Source organism: Diceros bicornis, chromosome 30, assembly GCF_020826845.1.
Source record: "Diceros bicornis minor isolate mBicDic1 chromosome 30, mDicBic1.mat.cur, whole genome shotgun sequence".
Lineage (NCBI taxonomy): Eukaryota > Metazoa > Chordata > Mammalia > Perissodactyla > Rhinocerotidae > Diceros > Diceros bicornis.
Genome location: NC_080769.1, coordinates 3,818,689 through 3,838,188, shown reverse-complemented (window position 1 = coordinate 3,838,188; position 19,500 = coordinate 3,818,689). Strand labels below are relative to the sequence as shown.

Below are 19,500 nucleotides of genomic sequence, written 5' to 3'. Positions count from 1 at the left end.
GAGCGCGGAGGAAGGCCGAGAAGGCGGGCAGGGGTCGCGGGAGCCGGCGAAGCGGAGCGGGTATCTGGCCGACCCCCAACAGACCCCGCCCCGGCCCCGGCCCGGCCGGATGGACCCCCCCGCGGTCAAGCGGAGCCGGGGCTGCCCCGCGGCACCGGAGGAGCGCGATGCCGGGGCCGGGGCCGTGCGCGGCCGGGGCCGGCCCGAGGCGCTGCTGGACCTCAGCGCCAAGCGAGTAGCCGAGAGCTGGGCCTTCGAGCAGGTGACCAAGGGAGGGAGGGGGGAGGGACGCACTCCCAGCCTCCTCCAGGGCAAGCCTTCTCCTCCCCCTGCCCAACCCCAGACTCCGGACCTGCCGCCGTCGGAGACACCCCGGAGATCCCCTCCAAGATCCTTAACCCTGCCCCGAGACACCCCTCGTCCTCCCATCTCACTCCTTCAAACCCTGTGACCCACCCCAGCCCTGCTCCGCCGGCCCTGCCCCCAGACCGCAAGATCCGGGATGGCTCAGCGCCCCAGACCCCAGCTCAGGACGCTTCCTTCGCCTCTTGCCCCGTGGTCCCCTCACAACACTGGGCACCCCTTTTTCCCACTTTATCCTCTTCGTCCAGTTAGGGCGCCCCGTTCAACCCTCACTCCTCTCTCCAACTCCTACAAGCCGCCCCCAATTGGGGGCACCCCGATTCTCAGCCCCTCGAGTCTCAAACTCCCCTATTCGTGTCCCCCAGATCTGTCCTCCCCCCAGGAGAAGACTCCCCCATTTCTACAGCTCTCAGCCTCAAGACATCCTTTCTGCCCCCCAGCCTCCAGAACCCACCTGTCCCATGGGGATCCCCCTCATCTCCAGATCCTTCCCTCAGGCCCTGCCCCTCATCCCCCACTCACCCTTCCCGGCTCCCCCATCCCAGTCCTCCCGGAGGTTGGCAGCAGGGGCTGGGCCTGGTCTGTACCTGGACAGTGCACCTGGAACCCCGCCTCTGCAGCTTCTAGGGGCTCTGCCAGGGTGCCCCAGGGCTGGGTCAGTTGAAGTCTCCTTTCCCAGCCTCACTGTGGGCCCCCGAGGAGCTGCAGATGGGGCCTGGACCTGACGTGCCTTGTGCAGCCCCACGGGCTCTGCCCTCTGTCTGGCTTTGCGGGGCGTCCCTTGCTCCCCAGCCTCTCAGAGTTAGGGATTCTGCCGGGACCGATGGGTCTGGGCCAAGCGTGACTGGGGCAGGCTCTGATTCACGGCCTGGAAAATCCCTCCTTAGTCATCTGCCAAGTGTCCCTGAGGCCTGGGCCGGTCACTGGCCCTCCCACTTTCCCCCGAAACCCCGGACTGGGGGCTCTGCAGGGCCCCCGCTCCTTCATTGTGTGTGAGACACCCAGAGTAGTCCTCAAACCATCTCCAGGGCTCCCACGCACCTGCCCTGGCCAGGCCGGGCACAGGGGAAGCGCTTGCCCGCAGGAGCTCCTGGAATCCTCTGCAAGCCTTTGGGAGTTGTTCTCCTTCCCACTTTGAGGAAACTGGGGCACAGAGAGGTTGAGAAACTTGCCCAAGGTCACCCAGCCAGTGAGTAGCAAGCCTGGATTGGAAGAAGGCCCAGCCAGCTCAGTTCACTGCCCAGAGTCCCCAGGGGCAGCCTATGGGAAGCTGGGCACAGAGCCTGTCTTGGGAGTCAGAGCTCGTCAGCTGTGGGACTCTGAACAGGTGAATTCACCCCACCTCTTAGCCGCAGATTCCCCAGGCTGCAAAATGGGGTGATTGATGATTAGTATCGTGAGGTTATTTCTGTGAGAATTGAAGAAAATCGCGTATACAAAGCATTTATCGTAGTGTGGGCTAAGATAACGTGGGCCTGGTCACTATTTTCTGTCTTCCTTGCTCCTGCCCCCTCAAAGCCTGGGAGGTGGGACCGTCTTACATCAGGACTCTGGGACCTGACACGCAGGAGGGAAGCAGCAGAAAGTTCTAGAACACTAACTATGGGCCAGATGTTACTGTAAACACTTTACATATATTGAAGCATATTTAATCTTCACGGTACCCAGAAGGCAGGTGCTGTCAGCATCACCACCTCACTCTTGAGAAAACTGATGCTCAGAGAGGCAGAGTGACTTGCCCCAGGTCGTGTTGCTTGTTAAGAGGAAGGCCAGGATTTGAGCCGGGGTTTCTAAAGCACCGGGCCTCCCCACAGGTCGAGGAGCGGTTCTCCCGGGTGCCGGAGCCGGTCCAGAAGCGCATCGTGTTCTGGTCGTTTCCACGCAGCGAGCGGGAGATATGTATGTACTCGTCGCTGGGCTACCAGCCCCCAGAGGGCGAGCATGACGCCCGGGTGCCCTTCACCCGCGGGCTGCACCTGCTGCAGAGCGGGGCTGTGGACCGCGTGCTGCAAGTCGGTGAGTGGCCCCCACCCCTTCTAGGAGGCCGGGAGGCCCTGAGCAGGCCTGGAGGAGCCGGGAGTTGCAGGGAGGCCTGGGCCAGGGGAGCAGAGGTTCCAGACCTCCGGCTTCTGTGCCCAGGGAGGGTTGTACAAGATATTGTGAGCTCCAGATCAGGGATCTGCCTAGACCTCAGGCAGCGGGCTTAGATGGGGATGAGGGGAAGGATGGTGACCCAGAAAGCAGGGCAAAGGAGGCCCCAGAACTTAGGCAGTGGGGACCAGCTAAGGGTGGAGGACTGAGGCTGTTCCTAGATCCCAGGTGGAGGCCATCGTGGGGATTGGGGGTAGAGTCTGAGACAGGGTAATGGAAGGTCCTAGATCTCAGACAGCTTTGTGGGGGAGGGGAAGAGGTGGTGAGGAGGAGGAGGGTTTGTCTGAGGTAGCATCCAGGAGTGACTCTAAACCAGAGGTGAGAAGAGGTTCCAGACCTCGGCAGAGGGCCCCGTGATGCTTTGGGCTCAGGTTTAGAGCCAGAGGTAAGATTGGTGCTAGACCTCAGGCAGCAGGGGCCTAGGTGAGAGCTGGAGGCAAAGATTTAGAGCCAGAGGTGAGAGGTGTCTTAGACCTCAGGCAGAGAGCCTTGGGTGGAGGTTGGGGTCAGAGTTTAGGGATGGTCTCAGACCTAAGGCAACGAGGCTTGGGTGGGAGTCTAGGGTGGAAGTTTAGGATCAGCTGTGAGGGGGCAGTTAGACTCAGGCAGCAGGGTCCAGTGAGGGGAGGGGCAGAGGTTTAGAGCTGGAGGTGAAGGTGATTCTAGACCTCAGGCAGCGGGGCCCAGGAGGGGACAAGTAGAGGGTGAGCCAGAAAGCAGGCGAGCCCTGAAACGTGACAGCTGCCATGGGGCAGGCCACTTCTCCCAGCTGGAGGCAGGGGCTCCGTCAGGATGACCCTTCCTGACCCCAGTCAGCCTGGGGGCCCCCTTGCCTGGACATGACCTGGCCGGCCACAGGCTCGGCAACCTCCAGCCGGTATGAGGAAGCCGCCGTCTCCCGGCGTGATGCAGCCAGGGCCGGCTGGGGCCTGAGCTGCCCAACCAGTCGGATGAGCCTGGCATCTGGGCTCCCCAGGGGCCAGGGAGGGGCAGGGGGTGAGGGGGTGACCTGCCCCTGGGCTGCCACATCAGCCGCTCTCCCCCCAGTGTCACAGGCATCTTCCCAGGAAGTACAGGCTCCTGGAGCCAGCTGTATCCATGGCAACCCAAGGGCTGAGAACATCATCACTATCCTCTTCAGCATCGTCACTATAATACAGTCGTGTTCTTCAGAATTAGAATGTGAGCACGGTTTATTTAGGACATACTGTATGCCAAGTGTTCTAAGCACTTGCCAAATATTAACTCATTTAATCCTCATTACAACGCACGAGGAGGATGTTCCTATTTATTCCTTCTGACAGACTGATGCGCAGAGAGGCCGAGTGCCTCGCGCTGTTGCTCAGCTGGGATCTGTGCCGGCTCTTGCCGTGCACGTGGACAAGCACCGCCGTCTCTGGGGTAACCCAGCGGCAACATTTTGGCTTTGGTCTTAGGATTCCACCTCAGCGGAAACGTCCGGGAGTCTGGGGGCCCCGGGGAGCCCGAGCGCCTCTACCGTGTCTCCATCAGCTTTGACCGCTGCAAGATCACGTCCGTGAGCTGTGGCTGCGACAACCGCGACCTCTTCTACTGCGCGCACGTGGTGGCGCTGTCGCTGTACCGCATCCGGCACGCACGCCAGGTGGAGCTGCGGCTGCCCATCTCCGAGACGCTCTCGCAGATGAACCGGGAGCAGCTGCAGAAGTTCGTGCAGTACCTCATCAGCGCCCACCATACCGAGGTGCTGCCCACCGCCCAGCGCCTGGCCGACGAGATCCTCCTGCTGGGCTCCGAGATCAACCTGGTGCATGGTGAGGGCGCCCGGGGCCCTGGCTCGCGGCAGCCTGCTTGCGCTGCGACGGGCATTGGTCCCGGAATCCTCAGGTCCCCTTGATCCATGAGCGGGGGTGGGGGCAGCGCCCTGGCCTGAGGTCAAAGTCACACACCTAGTAAGCGGCAGATCCTGGATTTGCTGTGGCCCCGGGCAGGTGAACGGTTGGAAATCAGGCAGCGGGGAGAGCCGGAGTGGAGGGAACAAGTGGGAGTTGTGGATGGATGGATGGATGGATGAGTGGATGGATGGATGGATGGATGGACAGGCGCACTCATGGATGGATGGACGGACGGACGGACAGATGGACAGGCAGACACACAAATGGATGGATGGGTGGGTGGGTGGGTGGGTGGACAGGCGCACTCATGGATGGATGGATGCGTGGGTGGTTTTTCAGGTGGGATGGATGGATTGATGGACAGGCGGACACACGGATGGATGGGTGGATGGGTGGGTGGATGGATGGATGGATGGATGGGTGGGTGATGGATGGGACTTTGAGATGGGTTGAGTGATTTGGAGGACTGGATGATGGCAGGAGCGGACCCTGCTCTCCCCAGGCCCGGCCTGAGCTTTCTCTCCCCACCCGCAGGCGCCCCAGACCCCACGGCGGGCGCGGGCATCGAGGATGCCAACTGCTGGCACCTGGATGAGGAGCAGATCCAGGAGCAGGTGAAGCAGCTGCTGTCCAACGGCGGCTACTACGGCGCCAGCCAGCAGCTGCGCTCCATGTTCTGCAAGGTGCTGCGCCGTGTGGCGGGCGGGGGAGGGGCTCGAGGGCCTGGCGCCCCCCCTCATCACCGGTCCCGGCGCAGGTGCGGGAGATGCTGCGCATGCGGGACTCCAACGGGGCGCGCATGCTGATCCTCATGACCGAGCAGTTCCTGCAGGACCCGCGCCTGGCCTTGTGGCGGCAGCAGGGCGCGGGCATGACGGACAAGTGCCGGCAGCTGTGGGACGAGCTGGGTAAGGCCCCGACCCCGGGGCGCTCCCGGGTCTGGCCCTGAACCCTTCCCCGTCATTAGCACCTCCGACGGAAGAGGCCCCGACCCGGGCTCCGGGGCCACGGCGGGAAACGGGAGAGGTTGAATCCCCGCCTTCACGGCCGACACCTAGTAGACAGACCGGAAACTACTACGAACCCGTTAGACCAGAGTCCGCACACCTTTTCCACAAGGGCCGGATGGTCACTAGGTCGGCTTTGCGGGCCATTCGGTCTGGGCCCAGACTGCTCATCTTTGCGGGCTGTAGTGGGAAAGCAGCCACAGACGCACGTTACCAAGTGGGCGTGGCAGTGCTCCAATAAAACTGTGTTTACAGACACTACTTATTTATTTGAATTTCATATCATTTTCCCAAGTCACAAATATTCTTCTTTAGATTTATTTCCGCCCTACCATTTAAAAATGTAAAAATAAATCTTAGCCCGTGGGCTGTTCAAAAACAGGTGGCGGGTTGGATTTTCTCCACGGGCTGACCCCCATGATAGATGCTGAGAAGTTCTATGGGAGAAAAAGAACAGCCAGAGGAGTCTGGTGGCTTGGGTTCGAATCCTGACTTCCCAGCTGTGTGACCTTGAGCAACTGAATTTACCTCTCTGTGCTGTAACGTGAACAGATGATGCGTTGTCACCTCAGAGGCTCGAAGTGAGGGCTAAGCAGAGAGCAGTGCCCGCACACAGTAGGCACTCCGTAAGTGTGTGCTGCCACCGTGGGCGTGAATGCTAGCCTCCCCCGTCCCCCCTCACTGCCCTGCCTCCCTCCCCAGGGGCCCTGTGGGTGTGCGTCGTCCTGAGCCCCCACTGCAAACCAGAGGAGCAGGCCAGCTGGCTCCAGCTGCTCGGCCAGTGGGACAAGCTGGACATGTGCCCGCTGGAAGAAGGCAATTACTCTTTCGATGGCCCCAGCCTGCAACCCACTGCGCCCCTTGGCCCAGGTAGGGAGGGGGTCCCTGCCGTCCCCTCCAAAAACCATCACCACCTCCTGTGGCCCAGCCTGCCCATCATTCCCTCTGGGGGAGAGCACAGGGGCCCCCAGCCTAGCCTGACCCCCGCAACCCGGAGCGGGGGAGTGCCCAGGGCGGGGGCAGGCAGCCCGAGGGACAGGGCAGAGAAAGGCTGCAGATGCCTGTAGTTCTGGGCTGGTCTCCTGACTCAGCTGCCTCCTGGCCATGGAGGCGGGCATAGGGGAACAGAGAGGAGAGGAAAGAGAGAGAGCCAGAAGAGAGACAGACAGACAGCGGAGAAGAGGACAAGGGATGGGGGATGGGGGGTGGGGAGAGAGATGGAGAGAGGAAAGAGGAATGTGTGGGGGGAGAAAGATGGACAGACAGGTATTCATGGTTGTCCATCCTAGGAGGGGCTGTAATAACTCCCTGGACACACACTCACACACACACCTTTGAAGGCTGCTGTGAGGATTTGGGGACGTGATGCACGCCCATTGCTGTGCCCGAAGTCTACCCCCCAGCTGGCCCTCGGTGGGGGGAACCGGGCAAGGCCCCGACTGCGGGGGCCCCCTCACCAGGCCATGCTGGACGCCTCTCCTGCAGGCTCGGAGGAGGAGGAGGAGGAGGTGGTGGCTGCAGGTTCCCGCCACACCGTGTTCGGCCGTGCCCTGCAGGCCGGGTCGCTGCGCTGGAGCGACCCCCACCTGCAGAGGATCCTGGCCAGCGACTCCTACGGCCCCAGCCTCACAGGCAGTGTGGGCAGCGACAAGCCGACCTTCGACCCCCAGGGCCGCCCACTCTGGCTGGGCGAGCCCTTCCCCACTGCCTGTGCCCGTGTGGACACCCTGCGTGCCCATGGCTACCCCCGCCAGGCCCTGCGGCTGGCCGGCGCCATAGTTAACACGCTCCGGCTGCAGCGGCGACACCAGCTTGAGACCTACAAGCAGCAGAAAAAAGGTGGGCACCAATAGCATCGTGTCCAGGGGCTGCAGACACGAATGCCAGCTGCTGGGGGCTGTGGCAACCTGGAGGGTCTGTGGATACCACTCGGGGTCCCACCAGGAAAACCGGACCACTCTAAGACGTCTTGAGCAGAAAGGAGTTTATACGGGGGACTGAGGGCTCACAAAACCACTGGAAGGGCTGCAGGATTGAAAGTCAGGGAAGGTCGGGTTCTAGAACTTGAACTTCGGAAGCACAGAGGTTGCGGCAAACTGCTGACAGCTCAGCTGCTGGCAGCACCTCACTTGTGCACTCTGCACACAGCCGCACACCTGCTCACGGCTGCTGCAGGAGAATAACAGCCTCGTCCTCTCCCACCCGCCGCTCCTCACACAAAGGAGTCTGGGAAATGTAGTTTCCGACCCCTGCCATTCGAGGCGGGCGTCAGCCACATGCCTTTCAGACACGTGGACCCAGTGTGCCCAGATCTTCCGATTTTTGAAGGCAGGCCAGAAATCTGGATTATTTGATGTGGAATTTACTGATTTTTAAACATGGGCAACAATTCAAATTTATATTAGAAAAAAAAACACACACACACACTTGTGGAGCATGTCTGTGGACCAGATCAGGGGAGGCAGGAGGGAGCCCACCAGTTGCGTTCTCTTGGTGATGGGTCAGTTATCAGGAAGTTGAACACAGGGTGTAATGGCAACATGGGGTTGCTGGGACCCAGCAGAGCCCTGTCCCAGCCTGGAGGCACAGGGAAAGCCCTCCAGAGGAGGTGAGAGCTATGCTGAGATCTTAAGGATGTATAGGAGTTTCCCAGGAGGAGAGGGAGGAACAGTGTTCTAGGTAGAAGGAACAGCATGCACAGGAGCCCAGAGGCAAGAGAGCACTCGGGTTGTGGCAGCAGATTAGAGGGTGGGCTTCCAGTTGGGGCAGGTGGCCCTGAAAGCTGGCTGGGCTTGAGAGAGGTGGGAGGGATTAAGGGTTATGAGGGGAATGACAGTGGTTGGATGTTTTAGAAAGCGCCCAGTTTCATCCCGGTGTCCTGCCAGGCTGGGGTCTGGCTGTGGGACAGGAGGTCAGGACTATGGAGGCGAGAGCAGCTACAGAGCCCAAGGGGTGGAGAAGACGGCTGCTGGGTGGACAGGTGGTGGTGCAAGGCTGAGCTGGGGGTTCAGGGAGAGGAGGCCCCCGGGGCTTGGGTGAGTGGGCGGGCATTGAGCCCCCTTCCTGCCTGCAGAGCTGCTGCAGAAAGGCTCCACCTGCATCACCAACACCGAAGGATGGGTGGGCCACCCCCTGGACCCCATTGGCTGCCTCTGCAGGGCGCTCCTGGAGTCCTGTCGCCTGGAGGAGGAGACCCTCGCCCTTTACCCAGGTACCCACATTGAGGACCCCCGGAGGAGATGGGACAATCCCCACCCTTTGGCCACGCTCCTAGCTTTATCCATATAAGGTGGGGCCACACCCCTACCCTTGGCCACGCTCCTAGCTTTATCCATGTAAGGTGGGGCCACAGCCCTACCCTTGGCCACGCTCCTAGCTTTATCCATATAAGGTGGGGCCACACCCCTACCCTTGGTCACGCCCCCTTTCCTATACCCCTAGAAAGTGAGGTCCCGCCCCTACCCTTGGCCACGCCCCTGGCCCGTACCCTTAGAAAGTGAGGTCCCGCCCCTACCCTTGGCCACGCCCCCTGACAGGTGTCAGGAGCCAATAGAATCAGCTTCTGAAAGTGAGGCCAGCATAGCCTTAACTGCTGCTAGAAGGTGGGCCCCACCCCCACCCCCAGTCTCCTTGCTTGACATCAAGGGCCCCTGGGGTCCCAGGAAAGGAGGTCCTCTCCAGCAGCTCTGGTGCCCGTCTCCCACAGACTCAGGCCCCGAGAAGCGGAAGGTGGCCTACCAGCATGTGCCCGTGCCCGGGACCCCTGGGGAGTCCTACTTGGCGCTGGCGCTGGAGGTGGCCCTGCTGGGCCTGGGGCAGCAGCGGGCCCTGCCGGAGGGGCTGTACGCCCAGGACAAGGTGGTGCGCCACGAGGAGCAGCTACTGGCCCTGCTGGAGGAGGTGGAGCTGGACGAGCGGCTGGTGCAGGTGCTGCGCAAGCAGGCGGGGCTCCTGCTGGAAGGTGAGGCCCCGTCCCTAGGTCCTGGGCCTGTCCCCTAGTGACCGAGTTGCTGCTGCATCGGGTCGCTGCCCCAGCCCCGCTTCCTGGTCCTTACTGCCCACTGGCGCCTTGACAGATCCTGAAAGTGAGAGTCGGCCCTCGGCCCCGCCCCCTAGCCGTGCTGGCAGCCAATAGCTGCTGCGTGAGTGGTGAGGCCCCGCCCCTTGCCATCTGGAGCCAATGGGCCTAGTCGTTGAGGCCCAGCTGGACTTGATTGGCTCTGCCCATGGTGCTGCCTTGTGAGGCCCGGCCACTTAAATCTGGGAGGAGCTATCTTGGCCCCGCCCCCGGGGCCGGTGCAGGCCCAAGTCCTGTGGCCCGACCCTGCATCTGAGTCCTGCCCCACCCCCAAGGCTGCCCAGGGTCTCCTCTTTCTTTGAATTTTCTAGCTTTTCTGTACCAGCCCTGCGCCCCCACCCCCGGACCTCTCTGACCGCTAGCCCAGCCGGTCTAGCCCGGGGTCTGCCCATCCGCGACTCAGAGCCCGGGCCTGGGGGAGACCTGGGGAGGGGCGGAGGTGAGCTCAAGCCTGGGCACTGAGCTCAGGCTGCCCCTGCAGGGGGTCCCTTCAGCGGCTTCGGAGAGGTGCTGTTCCGGGAGAGCGTGCCCATGCACACCTGTGCCCGGTACCTGTTCACCGCGCTGCTGCCCCACGACCCCGACCTGGCCTACCGCCTCGCGCTGCGGGCCATGAGGTGAGGACAGGCCGATGGCTGGGGGCTCGGCCACGGGGGCGGGGGGGGGGGGGTGGGAGGCGCACCCGGAGCCCCGGGCTCCGGCCTGACCTCACAGCCTGGTTAATGCAGTCTCCCTCGTGCTGGCGTTCCAGCCTGCCGTGGCCTCTTGATTATTAAATATAAATGTGGACTATTGTTTTGAATTTGAGAAATTTCCACGTGGCACAGGATTCAGAGTCCTTTTCAACGCAGATTTGTCCCAACCTTCCCAAATCTCAGTGGAGGTAGGCAGTGTTACCACTTTATCTATCCTTCAAGAGTAGAGATTTCTGCAAACCCCTAATCTGGAAATTGAAAATCCATTCTTCTTTCGAACCCAGGATGCGTCCTGTACGTGTCTTCACTGAGCATTGCATCTGAAAGGCTTTGTCCCAGGGCACAGCATGTGGACCACGGTGTCCGTGTAGGGCCACACCGTGAAACAGCCAGCCTAGAGTTGACAGACATTTACACTGTTTCCAGAAAAACATTGCAATGAGTCACCTTGTTACCATTTCTCACCTGCACCAGCAGATCATAGAAGCAGAATTTTTAAAAGCTCTCTCTGTAGTAAACTATGCCCAACAACTAAAATAAAATCTGTCCCCCATCCTCTGATCCCATCCTCCAGAGACACCTATTAATTTGGAGTGCATCTTCCCAGAATATTTGGAAAGAATAATCTGTAAGAGCCATGATTTACAGAATACTCTTTTCTGTGCAAGACTTTTTTCTAAGCCAGGGGCCAGCAAATTACAGCCCACAGGCTGAATTTGGCCTGCCACCTGTTTTTGTACAGCCTGTGAGATAAGAATGATATTTACATTTTTATTTTTTTAATTTTTTTTGTGAGGAAGATCAGCCCTGAGCTAACATCCACGCTAATCCTCCTCTTTCTGCTGAGGAAGACCGGCTCTGAGCTAACATCTGTTGCCAATCCTCCTCCTTTTTTTCCCCCCCGAAAGCCCCAGGAGATAGTTGTATGTCGTAGTTGCACATCCTTCTAGTTGCTGTATGTGGGACGCGGCCTCAGCATGGCCGGAGAAGTGGTGTGTCGGTGCGCGCCCGGGATCCAAACCTGGGCCGCCAGCAGCGGAGCGCGCGCACTTAACCGCTAAGCCACAGGGCCGGCCCAATATTTACATTTTTAAATGATTGGGGAAAAAAATCAAAAGAATATTCTGTGACACATCAAAAGTATCTGAAACCCCAGTATCAGTGTCCAGAAATAAAGTTTGAGTGGCACATAGCCACGCTCATTCATTTATTCGTTTTTATCTGGCTGCTTTTGCACAACAATGACAGAGTGAGTCGTTGCGACAGAGACCAAATGGCCTGCAGGGGCGAAAATCTTGGCTGTCCAGCCCCACGCAGAAAAAAGGTGCCGACCCCTGATCTAAATCCATGACCCACATGACCCCATAGAATCTTCTAAACAACCTAGCCAAATAAATGTGTTTTCCCACATTTTACCATAAAGAAACAGGCTTAACTTGTGTCCAAAGTCACACAGCAAGGACACTTAGATACTGTTTGGACCCAGAATAGTCTTGATTCCTGTTCCAGGCTGTTGGTCACATGTAACAACTCTGAAGAACTTTCTCAACACAAAAGAGATGTCTGTAGTGAGCTGCTTACCAGTATACCTCAAGGGGGATGTCGAGTCATTCAACAAACATTTCTTGTTCACCTGCCGTGTACCCCCAGGCATTGTTCTGGCTGCTGGAGACACAGCAGTGAACAAACAGTCACAAATACCTGCCCTCAGGGAGCAGATTTTAGTGAGAGAGACAGTAAATAAATTAGTAGGTAAATTGTGTTGCACATCAGATGGTCACATACAAGAAAGGGTGGAAGGAGGTGGGAGTAGGAAGTTGCAATTTCACATGTGGCTGGGGGTGTCAGGGAAGAGCTCACTGAAAAATATTTGGGCAAAGACCTGAAGATGGTGAGGGAAGAGCCACAAGGATGTCTGGGAAGAGCGTTGCAAGCAGAGGGAACAGCCTGTGCAAAAGCCCTGGGGTAGGACAGTGCCTGGTTGTATGTGAGGGATGTCGAGGGTAACAGTGCCTGGAGCAGAGTGAGCAAGGGGAGGGGGGCCATGGAGGGATTAGTGGGGGCCACATCAGGACACAAATAAACCCCTCACCTCTTTATCAGCCCTTGGTGCGTGAATAGAGCATTGTTTATTTAATCATCCCCGAAGTGAGGGGCATCAACAGCACTGCAGTGAACATCTTGCACACGCGTCTTCCGTCTTCCTGGGGGCCCAGGGCTTTGCGGGCCCGAGGGATGGACTCAAGGGCTTGCTTCCCCCCTCACCCCAGGCTGCCCGTCCTGGAGACGGCGTTTCCGGCCGGAGAACCACACCCCAACCCGCTGGACTCCATCATGAGCAGCCGCTTCCCCCGCTGGTTCATCCTTGGGCACCTGGAGACCCGCCAGTGCGAGCTCGCCTCCGCCATGCTGACGGCTGCCAAGGGTGAGGATGGTGGCTGCCCCTCCACCCGCCTCCTCTGCTGCCTTCTCCTTCCTCCTTTCCCTCATTCCCACCCCTCCTTTTTACCCTTTTACCAAGTTCTGCGGTTTTTCGTGAGCACTTCCTGCATGCACCAGGCACTCATCTGGGTGCTGAGGATGCGCAGTGAACAAAACCGTCCCAGATCCCGTGCCCTGTGGCTGTACATTCTAGCGGGGTGGACAGACACTAAACAAGGTGGAAAGGTTGACATTAAGCCAAAACGTGAAGGTGAGGGCAGAGCCATGCCATTATCTGGTCTCCTAGTTCGGGCCACCGTAACAAATACCATGGAACCCCGGACATTTGTCTCTCACAGTTCTAGGGGCTGGAAGTCCAAGATCAGGTGCCAGCAGGGTCGGTTCCTGATGAGGGCTCTCTTCCTGGCTTGCAGACAGCCACCTCCTTGCTGTGTCCTCACATGGGGGGCAGAGTGTGAGCTCTGGTCTCCTCCTCTTATAAGGGCACTAATCCCGTCGTGACCTCATCTAACCCTGATCACTCTCAAGGCCCCGCCTCCAAATGCCATCATGCTGGAGGTTAGAGCTTCCACTTGGGAATTTTGGGAGGACACAGTTCAGTCCATAGCATCTGGGAAGAGCATTCCAGGCAGAGGGAACAGCCAGTGCAAAGGCCCAGAGGCTGACTGTGCCTGGTATATCTGAGGAACAGAGAGGAGGCCTGTGTGGCTGAAGCTGAGTGACAGAATTCTCAGATCTGGGCTGTTGATAATTACAGTAACAGAAACTCACATTTGTGTGGCTCTTGCCATGTTAAGGCCTCTCCAGGAACGGGCTCCCTGAGGCCCTGTGAGGCAGGTCTCATTGCCTTAGTATTAGCCATGTTACAGATGGGGCAGCCAGGGCACAGAGAGGTGAAGTGACTTACTTAGGGTCATCGAGCTACTGAGTGGCAGGGCAGGGATTTGAACTCTGGCATTCTGGTCCAGAGTTGATGCCCTTGACAGTTAGGGGTCCAGTGGGTCCCTAGGTGGCTTCCTCCCACTGGAAGGGGGCAGAGGGGAGAAGGGACAGGGGGCGGTGCTGAGAGTGGTCTGGATCTTCACAGCACCACAGCCAGGTGCGCTTTCCCCGCACTCACACCTGTGCACCTGTGTGGAGGAAGCTGCAGCAGCAGGTCGGGAGTGGCAGGGGCTGGTGCCAGGTGTGCGAACCGTGCCCTCTGTCCCTCCTCCATCCCAGGAGACCCCAAGTGGCTGCATGCAGTCCTCAGCTCCATCCAGCAGAACATCCACTCACCAGCCCTACTCTTCAAGTTGGCGCAGGACGCCTGCAAGACGGCCACCCCAGCCAGCGCGCCACCGGACACCACCCTGCTGGGCATCGCGCTGGAGCTGGGCCTGCAGGTGACGCCGCGGGAGGATGGGGAGGGGAGTGCTGCCTGGGGGCGGGGCCCGAGTGTGAGGCCCGCCTCTGGGGGCGGAGCCTGAGCGTGAGGTCCGCCTCTGGGGGCGGGGCCTGAGTAAGGGCCACTTGGGGGTGGAGCCCGAGTGTGAGGTCCGCCTTTGGGGGCGGAGCCTGAGCGGGAGGTCTGCTTCTAGGGGCGGAGCCTGAGCGTGAGGTCTGCCTCTGGGGGCGGGGCCTGAGTGAGGGCCACTTGGGATCGGGGACCAAGTATGAGGTCTGCCTCTGGGGCCGGGGCCTGAGTAAGGGCCACTTGGGGGCGGGGCCTGAGTGTGAGGTCCGCCTCTGTGGGCGGGGCCTGAGTGAGGGCCTCTTGGGGCGGTGCCTGAGTTGAGGTCCGCCTCTGGGGCGGGGCCTGAGCGTGAGTGGCACCTCTGGGCTGGAGCCGCAGGGCAGCGTCTGTAAGAGTCCCGTGAGTGAAGGAATGGAGTCACCAGTGGGGGTGGGTCTATAAATGAGGGACTCAGTGGCAGAGTCTGAAGATGAGAATCCACTTCTGGGGGCGTGGCTGAGGACAAGGAGAGGGGTCACGGGTCCTGCAGGTAGGTGGGGCCACAAGAGGGAGCAGAGCCTAGAGGTGCTGGTCTTGGGGGGGGCGGCCTGAGGCTGGTATCCTTACGGTGAAGGACCACGGGTGGGCGGCGCTGAAGCTGAGGGGGCAGAGCCTGCCAATAAGGAGCTGTCTTGGGGGCGGGGCCTGTAGGGGAAGCCGGCTGAGAGGAAGGGGTCACTGCTGAGGGGCGGGGCCTGGGGGAGGGTCCCGAAGGTGACCCAGCCTCTGGGGTGGGGTCGGGTTGGAAGCCGTGGAGGCGGGGCCTGCGAGTGGGTGTCCAGGCCATCCCCAGAGGCCGTGCCCGGGCTCAGCCGAGGCCAGCCTGGGTGCAGCCTGTAGGTGGGGAGGCAGCTGCGGGGTGTGGGATGTTGGGGGGGGGGCCTGAGGGAGAGACAGGTACGGAGCTCATGGGGGCGGGGCCTGAGGATGGTGGAAATAAAACATGAGAATAAGGAACAGCTTGGGGTAGGGTTGTAGGATGGGGTGAGACCTTCCCAGGAGAACAGGCAAGCACGGGGCCAGCAGGAGGCGGATCTGGCCCCCGAACAACCTCCTGTGGGGGGTGGAGCCATTGGGGGGAGAGTGGGGGGGGGGGTGCGAGACAAGAGTGGAGCTTTAGGGAGGAGACCCACTACTTAGAAGCTTCCAGAAGGCAGGGTCCACCTGGGGATGCAGCCTCGGGGGAGGGCAAGCAAGGAAGGTGCTTATTGGGGGTGGGACCTGAGGAAAGTGGGGTCTGTAGGGCAGGTGCTTTGTCTGTTTCCCAGCAAAGGGAAGTCTGTTAACGTGAAGCATGGAACTTCCCAGAGAGAAGGGACAGGTTGGCTTATCGTCCAATAGAATCCATGAGGCCGCAGAATAACGCCGACAATAGCAGTAATAGTAATGGCTGGCCTTAGCTGAGCTCTTTGAAGCAGCAGACACTGTGTGAAGAGCATTACCCAAACCGTTTCTTTCTCACAACAGCCCCATGAGGTAGACGCGATCTTTATCCTCGTTTTACAGATGAGGAAACTGAGGCCACTCTCCCGGATTGTATGGCTCATTGAGTCAGCCCTTAGCTCCCAGGTCTCGCGGGCCCCTGGGGATCCGCAGCGCCCGGAGGCCAGCCCAGGGTTTTGGGTGACCCCTCTCCCCTGCGACCCTGCAGGTGATGCGCATGACCCTGAACTCCATGACCTGGCGGCGGAGGGAGATGGTGCGCTGGCTGGTCAGCTGTGCCACGGAGATGGGTGAGTCCCCGAGGGGACCAGCCACCCGCCCCTGGTCTGCTCCTCTGGCTGTCCCCGAGGGAACGGGGCAGGCACAAGAGAGAAGCAGAGATTTTTCCCCAACTCCGGCCAGTGCTCAGGGCCAGGCCGGGAGGGAATGTCGGGTCGGGGGCCGAGCTGGACAAAGGCCTGGAGGCTGGCCGGGCTAACGTGGCTTGGGGAAGGGACAGTGGCTCCAAAGCTTAGCCCCACACGCATGTTCCCACCCAGTCTGGCTGCCCCTGCTCCTTTGGAAAGGTAGAGCGTAGCTTCTGTCCGTCTTGGGGTGGAGGAGAGGGGCGCGTCTTCAGCCCAGGCTGGTGGGGATGTAGTTTCGGGGTAAAGCCACGCACCCACGGCCACGTCCCTGCCCCTCTTCCTGAGCGGTGTCGCCCTCTCACCTCCTCCAGGCCCACAAGCCCTGATGAACATCATGCAAAATTGGTACTCCTTGTTCACCCCGGTGGAGGCGGCCACCATCGTGGCGGTGACGGGCACCTCCCACGCCACGCTGCTGCGGCTGCAGCTGGACGCGGCCCGGCGGGAGGAGCTGTGGGCCTGCGCCCGCACCCTGGCCTTGCAGTGCGCCATGAAGGACCCGCAGAACTGCGCCTTGCCCGCGCTCACCCTGTGCGAGAAGAACCACGCGGCCTTCGAGGCGGCCTACCAGATCGTGCTGGACGCCGCTGCCGGCGGCCTGGGCCACGCGCACCTCTTCACCGTGGCGCGCTACATGGAGCACCGCGGCCTGCCGCTGCGGGCCTACAAGCTGGCGACGCTGGCCCTGGCGCAGCTCAGCATCGCCTTCCACCAGGACAGCCACCCCGCCGTCAACGACGTGCTCTGGGCCTGCTCGCTCAGCCACTCGCTGGGCCGGCATGAGCTCTCGGCCATCGTGCCCCTCATCATCCGCAGCGTCCACTGCGCCCCCATGCTCTCGGACATCTTGCGCCGCTGGACCCTCTCGGCGCCCGGCCTGGGGCCGCTGGGGGCCCGCCGGGCTGCCAAGCTGCTGGGCCCCGACCGGGCGCCCCTCTGCCAGCTCCTGGACGCCGCGGTGGCCGCCTACATCGCCACCAGCCACTCCCGCCTCACCCACATCAGCCCGCGGCACTACGGCGACTTCATCGAGTTCCTGGGCAAGGCCCGGGAGACCTTCCTGCTGGCGCCTGACGGGCACCTGCAGTTCACGCGGTTCCTGGAGAGCCTCAAGCAGACCTACAAGGGCAAGAAGAAGCTCATGCTGTTGGTGCGGGAGCGCTTCGGCTGAGTGGCAGCCGGCGGCCGGCAGGCGTGGGGCCCCCGCCCCGCCTCCAGGCGCCCGCTCCTGGCGGGGGCCTCGACGCTGGAGGCCCCCGGGGCGTTTCAGTATTAAGTCAGGGAAGGAGCCTGGCTGGAGCTAGCGGTCTTGCCTGCCAATCCCCCAAGCCCGGAAGCGGTAGGAGGCAGGGGTCCTGCCACACGCGTGCCTAGGAGTGTGCGAGCAAGTGTCGAGACTCTAGGATCAGAAGCCATACCACCACCCAGAGGCCTGGAAGGGGGTGTGTGCTTGGGCAGCTGGTATGACCCCACGTCAGACACCCCAAAAGCAATAGGCAAGCACCCCCTCCCCAAAGTCACAGGCCTACCTTGGGCTGGGTTGGGGCATAGCGGGCTGGGAGGCAGGCCTTTCCAGAAACGGGCTCTCAAAAGTCCATGTAGCAGACCCTCCCCGTGCCCCACTGGGTGGCCAGGGCACTTGTGTTAGGGCGTCTGGATCTCCTTTTGTCTCTTCCCCTCTCTGCCTCAGGGGCCCTGTTCCACAGCCGCGTGCCCCTCCAGGCTGCCCAGCTGGGACCAATGGCTCACCCCCACTGAAGGATTTGAAGAGGCCTCAGGCCTCGGCCACATACCTCACCCCCGTCCGGCCAGGACTCCCATTCCTGTGGGGCCAGGGTCCCAGGGCGGCTGGGGGGTCATTGCTGTCCCTCCCCTCCCTGTCAGTCACTGGACATACAACTCAGGAACAGAGCCAGGCTCACGCTGTCCTCCAAACCCTGTGTCGGGAGACAAGCACAGGCGAGCCAGGGCCCCCGCCCCGATCTGGAAGGGAAAGAGGCTGGCATCCCGCTCTCTGCCTGCCTCTTTCTCTCCCTTCCCATAGTTTTCTGCCTTCGGCCTGCCTTTCTGTTTGCATCTCTAAGTCCCAGCTGCTGTCTCTCTTTGGCCTCGCCCCCCCACCCCACCTTGGCCCAGAGAGGTTGGGGGAGTCTGTCCCATCCCAGTCACTCTTCTCTATTTCCTCCTCTTGTAATTAAGGACAAAAGATCACATCATTTTGTAACTTTTTTCTATTTATTGAACCATATATTGTATTTTCTTTTTCCTTTTTTTTAAAAGATTGAACACACATTTTTCTTTTTTCTTTTATTTTGAGAGTGAGGTGTGTCCCCACCCCACCCCAGGCCCCAGCCAGGGCCCCTGTTCCCTGCACGGGAGACCTCCAGCCTCGTCTCCGGGCACAGCCTCCACAGAGGGGAGCCATGGAGGCGCCGGCTGGTACATCCATCCAGTGGTCGTGGTGGGCTAACAGCAGGCACGGGGGAGAGCTCACCGCGAGCGAGCCCTACGCGGAGTGCCCACACCTGTCATGTTACAACGCCTGTCACGGTAGCCCTCAGGAGGGCTATCGTGCCCATTTTACAGACGAGAAGACAGAGGCCTCGACGTTTAAGGGACGGGTACCCATTTTAGGGAGCGTCGGCGGAACATAGTTAGTACCTGGCTGGAGTGGCTGACCCTGCCCAGCCCAGGCCGCGAGGCCCTTGCACCACTGGGAATGGCCGCTAGGGGGTGCCCTGGCCCCAGACACCCGCTACGGACGATACTCGTCTCCAAGTCGCTGAGCACGGGGTGGGGCGCCGCGTCAAGCGCTGGGTGCAGCTAGGTGGGGAAGACACCCCCGAAGGCGGGAACCCTGGGCTTAGACCAGGCCCAGTGGGCGGGGCCCCGGCCGCGAGGAACGAGGCGGGGGCGTGGTCAGGGGCATGGCCGGGGCGTGTCTGGGCGCCTGCACCGCCGACGAGGTTCCCAGTCCCCAAAGAGAGTGAGAGGTCTGGGGGACGGCGGGAACGCCCTCTGTCTCCTTCCCGGGCTCCCCGAGAAGCGCCTCCCTCGGGACCTTCCTGCCTGTAGAGACCGACGGGTGACGGACAGACCGTCTGGGTCACCGTCCGGGCCGGGGCAGGCGAGGACAGAAGCTTCCCGGAGGGGCGGGGCCCGGAGCGCGGCTGGGCGGGGCCGGCCGCTAGAGGGCGCCGAGGCAGCGCGCGCAGCCGGGGGTGGGGCTTTGGCGGCGCTGGGCACGGCGATTGGCTCGTGGCTCCGCACTCCGCTCGAGGGGACCAATTGGAAGAGGCCCCACCTCCTTCCCCGCCCCGCGTGTTCCCGCAGGTATGCGCGGGCGGACCCGAGCGGCCGGCGCGCTCACTAGCGCCGCCTGGAGGGTGGGGGTGGCAGCCGGGGTGCCCGGCGTCGGCTTCCGCCCCTGGGGTCCTGGCCGCCTCCAAATGTAGTCCTCGGTCCTGGGGCGCCCGACAGATGTCCCCCACGGACCGGGGGCTCCACTAGGGTCCCAGTCACACGCAAATGTCTCTGTCACACAC

General features: G+C 61.1%; 1 protein-coding gene across 3 annotated transcripts; it reads left to right on the top strand.

Annotated features, from left to right (window-relative positions):
- Positions 1 to 18,247, top strand: ZSWIM4 (zinc finger SWIM-type containing 4). Of its 3 annotated transcripts, none has more exons than XM_058525543.1 (14): positions 1 to 262; positions 2,178 to 2,379; positions 3,951 to 4,307; positions 4,923 to 5,071; positions 5,146 to 5,296; positions 6,098 to 6,265; positions 6,881 to 7,234; positions 8,469 to 8,606; positions 9,102 to 9,356; positions 9,955 to 10,090; positions 12,439 to 12,593; positions 13,832 to 13,995; positions 15,757 to 15,838; positions 16,267 to 18,247. In XM_058525543.1, exons 1-14 carry the CDS (start codon positions 110 to 112, stop codon positions 17,124 to 17,126), a joined length of 3,324 nt encoding a protein of 1,107 aa, XP_058381526.1. In that variant the 5' UTR covers positions 1 to 109; the 3' UTR covers positions 17,127 to 18,247. The 3 variants fall into 3 exon arrangements, with proteins under 3 accessions (XP_058381526.1, XP_058381528.1, XP_058381527.1); XM_058525545.1 differs by lacking the exon at positions 1 to 262 and adding an exon at positions 277 to 1,552; XM_058525544.1 differs by lacking the exon at positions 1 to 262 and adding an exon at positions 277 to 1,690.
- Positions 18,248 to 19,500: the final 1,253 nt, after the last annotated feature.

What these genes read in the sequence shown, in the direction of transcription:
- ZSWIM4 (XM_058525543.1), top strand. Translation starts at nt 110, where the DNA reads ATGGACCCCCCCGCGGTCAAGCGGAGCCGGGGCTGCCCCGCGGCACCG. An exon ending in CACTGCGCCCCTTGGCCCAG is followed by an intron (nt 6,266 to 6,880) that starts GTAGGGAGGGGG and finishes CCTCTCCTGCAG; the next exon opens with GCTCGGAGGAGGAGGAGGAG. An exon ending in CTCGCGCTGCGGGCCATGAG is followed by an intron (nt 10,091 to 12,438) that starts GTGAGGACAGGC and finishes CCCTCACCCCAG; the next exon opens with GCTGCCCGTCCTGGAGACGG.